Source organism: Carlito syrichta, unplaced genomic scaffold (genome assembly GCF_000164805.1).
Source record: "Carlito syrichta isolate Samal-C Ts95f unplaced genomic scaffold, Tarsius_syrichta-2.0.1 Scaffold308104, whole genome shotgun sequence".
NCBI classification, from domain to species: Eukaryota; Metazoa; Chordata; class Mammalia; order Primates; family Tarsiidae; genus Carlito; species Carlito syrichta.
The window spans coordinates 505,659-511,033 of NW_007252200.1; the positions used below are offsets into that span (position 1 = coordinate 505,659).

The 5,375-nt window shown below is 49.2% G+C and overlaps 1 protein-coding gene across 1 annotated transcript in view; it reads left to right on the forward strand.

The window, feature by feature from the left end:
- Nucleotides 1-748: 748 nt before the first annotated feature.
- The window catches only part of ZAR1L (zygote arrest 1 like), a 7,994-nt gene continuing 3,367 nt past the window's right edge, over nt 749-5,375 (forward strand). Inside the window, 4 exon segments of the mRNA XM_008064928.2 lie at nt 749-1,295; nt 1,298-1,371; nt 1,888-1,980; nt 4,541-4,615. Coding sequence (XP_008063119.1) covers nt 749-1,295; nt 1,298-1,371; nt 1,888-1,980; nt 4,541-4,615 — 789 coding nt within the window.

Here is a 5,375-nt window from a genome sequence, read left to right on the forward strand (position 1 = left end):
GAGTGAGACCCTGTCTCAGTAAATAAGTAAATACATAAATACACAAAATGATCGCTAGAGGCTGGGCACGGTGTAATCCCAGCACTTTGGGAGGCTGGGGCAAGAAAATTGCCTGAGCCCAGGGATTCGAGACCAGCCTGGGCAACCTGGTGAGACCTCATCTCTACAACAAATCACAGGCGCGCGTACACGTACACACACACACACACACACACACACACACACACTCACACACACACACACAACTAGGTGGATGTGGTGGAGTGTCTTGTACTTCCAGCTACTTGGAAGACTGAGGCGGAAGGATCACTTAAGCCAAGCAGAATGAGGCTGCAGTGGCCGTGAGCGTGCCACTGCACTCCAGGCGACAAGAGTGAGACTCCAACTCAATAACAACAACAACAACAACAAAATGATCGCTAGAGAAATAAATGAATGAGTTGCTAATTAAAGCAGGGTGTAAATAAGCCAGAAATAAAAAACAGCTTTGAAAAAAAGATTCAGGAACAGTGAATTGAAGTGGTAGGGAAAAGCAATTAGGAGTCAGGTGGCAATTAGACCTCAGAGGTGGCTGGATCTCCCCTTCTTCAATCAGGATAATAGGCCGCAGCTCCCATTAGAATCGGAAATAAATGGAGGATCCGGGCAGGATCAGGAGAAAGAAGGGGCGGATAAAGGCGGAAGGCAGGCCGAGGGCACACACAAACTGCCCTGGCACGCTGGGCTGCGAGTAGCACCTGGCGCGAGGATGGAGCGCTTTGTCCGTGTCCCCTGCGGCTTGTACCAGGGCTATGGGAACGCGCTGCCTTTAGGCCAGCCCGGCCTCTCGGGGCACAAACAGCCCGACTGGAGGCAAAACATGGGCGCCCCCGCTTTCCTGGCCAGGCCGGGGCTGCTGGTGCCCACCAACGCTTCGGACTACTGCGCGGACCCGTACAAGAGGGCGCAGCTCAAGGCCATCCTGTCCCAGATGAACCCCAGCCTGGGCCCGCGGCCGAGCAAGGCCAGCACCAAGGACGTGGGCGTGCAGGTCAGCCCGCGGCTGGACAAGTCCGTGCAGTGCTCGCTGGGCCCCCGCACCCTGCGCAGCCGCTCCCCCTGGGACGGCGCGGGCCCCCGGGAGCCCATGGGCCGCCGGGGCTCGGCCCGGCCGCGAAAGGGCGGGGAGGATGCGGCGGGCGAGGCGCCTCCGGGCCCGGCGGAGGCCAGCCTGCTGCGGCCGCCCACGCCCGGGGCCGAAGAGGACAGGCGGGAGGAGGACGGACCCCCGGAGGAGCCGGCAGACGGAGACGCCCCGCGCCCCCGGAAGGGAAGAGCCCGCAGGCGCGTGGAGACGCAGCCGCCGATCTGCCCCGGAGGCCCAACTTCCAGGTGGACCTTCGCTACCCTCTTCTGAGTCCCCACCAGTTCTTCCTCTCCTTTTGCATTTCTGGGGCAGTAAGAGCAAAGTCTCCTCTGACTTCCTCCCTTTGTTTGGGAGTCCAGAAAACATGCTTTGTCTATGGCCTGCCTGTCTTGTAAGTTTTCGGTCAAATCTTGTGCCAACCCTAACCGAGCCTGTGAGCACACACCAAGTCTGGCAACTACTGTTTTGGGGAATGAGGACAGGAAGGGCTTCAAGTCTGAGCAATAGGAAGTCAGACTTGCATTTTGGGGAGAGTGTGGGGTGGGTGGCCTTCGGGAAAAGGGTTTGGAAGCACACGAAAGACAGCACGCAGCAGGAAGAATCCAAGAGTAATCCTTAAGAGAGATGAGAAACTCAGTTAACGCAGCACCCTGAGAATAGAGATAAGTGAGGTTAAGGAGGTAACTTGTTTTCTTATACCAAGCCATAAGGCAAGGAGGGTGTACCCCCCCATAGTAAAGACTTTCCTCCTTTATTTTCAGTTTTTGGAGCCAAAATACGGCTATTTTCACTGTAAAGACTGTAAGACCAGGTGGGAGAGTGCTTACGTGTGGTGCATTTCTGGAACGAACAAGGTAAGTACGAGGGAGAGGCGAGAGGAGGATGAGGGGGCACAGACGTTGAATGTCTTATCTCCGCGTCCTCAGGGCCAGGTGGGCAGTAAGTGCTCAGTGAATGTTTGATGGAACGGAATTGGACTGTCCATCTGAGTTTCTGACCTGCACCCTGACATTGTTTGACAGAATGTTAGGTTACTTAGATGAGCTGTTGTTCTTTTCCACCTTGGAACTTTCTCTGTTTTTTAGTTGATGTATTTTTGGATAGGTTTGTGCCTTTAAGGCCTAGAAAATTTCCACTGTATGTCCACAAGGTGGTGCAACAAGTGAGATAATTTTTGTAAAGATCAGCCTGGAAGAGACTTAGGCTAAGCCTACACAAAGTTCTCCCTGCCCCCCACCCACTTGAGTTCATTGCCAACATATTAAGACTGGGACTGGGAAAGATTTCACACTAAATTCTGTGTTTCTGGATTTCCGTGAACAACCACGGGTTGTTCTGGTCATTGCAGACTCATTTCAGAATGAGAACAGCGGGCCGCCATCCGAGGCCCCCTGGAGCCTTTTGGTTGGTCTGTATACTTCTTTTTGCCACAGTCTACATGGAGGCCCATTTTGTTAACTACTAAAAGCACTTGAATTTGAGTGCCTGGTCTTTTACCTGTTTAGGTATGGTCTTCCTGGCCAAAGGACTGTGGAGGGAGAGGACAAAGAGGCACACTGAGGACACAAACAAGGACATAATGGCGCTGGGACACTGGGTTGCATCTAGCGCCTGGTGAGCAGACGGAGAGCTTTGTCCGTGTTCCCAGTGACTCATACCAGGGCTATGGGAACACACTTTTGGGCCAGGCTGAGCCCTGAATGAAAACTTCCTCGTTCACCAGCCATTTGCTAGACCTAGGAGGTGAATAGCCTTTGAGTGAAAGTTAAAAATACTTCCTTTCTCTCCCCAGAATATAAGCAATAGGCTTAATTCAAACCTTCCAATGCATTAGGATACAAAGAACAAGGCATAGGACTTGTCCTCAAGGATTTTTTTTTTTGGAATTGGAGTCTCACTCAGTCACCCAGACTGGAGTGCAGTGGCATGCTCACGGCCACCCCAGCATCAACCTGCTGAGCTCAGGGATCCTTCTGCCTCAGCCTTCCAAGTAGCCAGAACTACACGCACGCGCTACCACACCTGGCTAATTTTTTGATGTATTGTAGAGATGAGGTCTTGCCAAGTTGCCCAGGCTGTCCACGAACTGTGGGCTCAGGCAATCCCCTCACCTCAGCCTTCCAAAGTGCTGGGATTGCAGGCTAGAGCCACTGCGTGTGACTTTTTTTTTTTTTTTTTTTTTAGTGACTGGTTCTGGTTCTGTCCTTCAGCAGCCTCAGCTATATGGACTCAAGCGGTCTTCCCACCTCAGCCTCCTCCCCAAGTAGCTGGGATTATAGGTGCATGCCACCACAATCAGCTATTTTTTTTTTTTTTAAGAGATAGGGTCTCACTATGTTGCCCAGGCTAGTCTCGATCTGCTGGCCTCAAGTGATCCTCCTGCCTTGGCCTCCTAAAGTGCTGAAATTACAGGCATGAGCCCCCATGCCCAGCTAAGAATTTATTTTGGTAGGAGTGATGAAGACAAAATGCGACCTGGCAATGTATGTGATCGCACCCATGGTACGGAAGTGATGTAGAAATAACTCAGGAGGGGGATGGTTAGCTCTGACTGAAGGAAGCCATCATGATGTCCAAGCAGGAATTTAAAGAATAAAAGAGAGAGGAAAAAAAAGAGTTCACCAAGCAAGGGAGGGAAAAAATGCGCACAGGAAATTTCACAAAGCCTACGGAGCACATGGTACTGATGGGTAACCACAAGTAATTTAAAGTTTAAGTGGGGCAGTACTGAAAAATGGAATGTGTAAGGGCCAATAGACCAGGACAAAAGATGAAGGTCAAGGGTTCAGCCATGCAATGAGTAACATTGTAACCCCAGCTACGTCCCATTGAGTACCTGCTATTGGAGAGTTATCAAAATTATAGAAAAAGTTAGTTGTATTATCCTGATTTTACAGGTAAGAAAAATTTTGTTCAAAGAGTAGGAAAAAGTGACTCTTAAGCACTAGTTGTGCTTAAAACTTAGAGGGTAGAGGTTAGGTAAAAGCAAAGTGCAAGGGAAGGAATGGATTGTTTAAGAAGTGGGATCCTAGGGTCTGGTGTGATAGCTTGTGCCTGTCTATAATCCCAGCATTTTGGGAGCCCAAGGCAAGAGAATTGCTTGTGTGAGGAGTTTGAGACCGGCCTGGGCAACATAGTGAGACCTCATCTCTACAAAAAAATTCAAAAATCACCCGGATGTGGTGGTGTGCGCCTGTAGTCCCAGCTACTCAGGAGGCTGAAGTGGAAGGATTGCCAGTGCCCAGGAGGTTGAGGCTGCAGTGAGTTGGGATTGTGCCACTGCACCCAGTCTGGGCGACACAGTGAGACCCCGTCTCAAAAAAAAAAAGAATTGGGAGCCTAAGAGAGGGTTGTATGTGTGTGTGTATATATATATATATATATAAGCTTGTATAAAATCTCATTTCTTTTTAGGTTTATTTCAAACAACTCTGTTGCAAGTGCCAAAAGAGTTTTAACCCTTACCGTGTAGAAGCAATCCGATGTCAGGTAAGCACATGCCACAATTGTGATGTTTTGTTGTTAAACATGAAGCCCCTGTAGCAAAATATTAGGATATGACAGAAGTGAATATTGGTATAGGAGTATTAGATTTTCTTTCTTTTAAAAATTTTATTTTATTATAGAGATGTGGAGTCAGGATTAGGTGCAGAAGTCATCTATGTGAGGTGAAGATCGGGCCGCCAACTGGCCCTCACTTCTCCTGGGTTAGGATCAGGTAGGCTTATGTTGTCACATGCCCACCTCCCCTGGCCTCCCACAGTGTCCCGCGACTGCTGATCCCTCCATTGTGCTATTGTGATTAATGTTCAGGGCCCACTTAGTTTTTCTCAATGTTTGAAATTTTCTACAAATAAATGAAGGCATCTATTTTTGTTTGCTTTTTATGAAGGGAAAGAGGGGAATCACTATTTTAAGTTGCCTTTTTGGGTGTGTGTGTGTGTGTGTGTGTGTGTGTGTGTATGTGGTATATGTATGTTTTTCCTCAGATACCTTGTGTCTAGTTAGAATGCTGTACTGTAATTTAAAAGGTAACTGCTATTACTCCTTTACTGTGTGCCAGACTTTGGGCTACATTTTTTTTTTAATTAGAGTCTCACTCCTTCCCCCAGACTGGAGTGCAGTGGCACGTTTATGGCCACCCCAGCATTGACCTGCTGGGCTCCAGCGATCCTTCCGCCTCAGCCTTTCAAGTAGCTGGAACTACAGATGTACTCTACTTCACCTGGCTAATTTTTTATTTATTGTA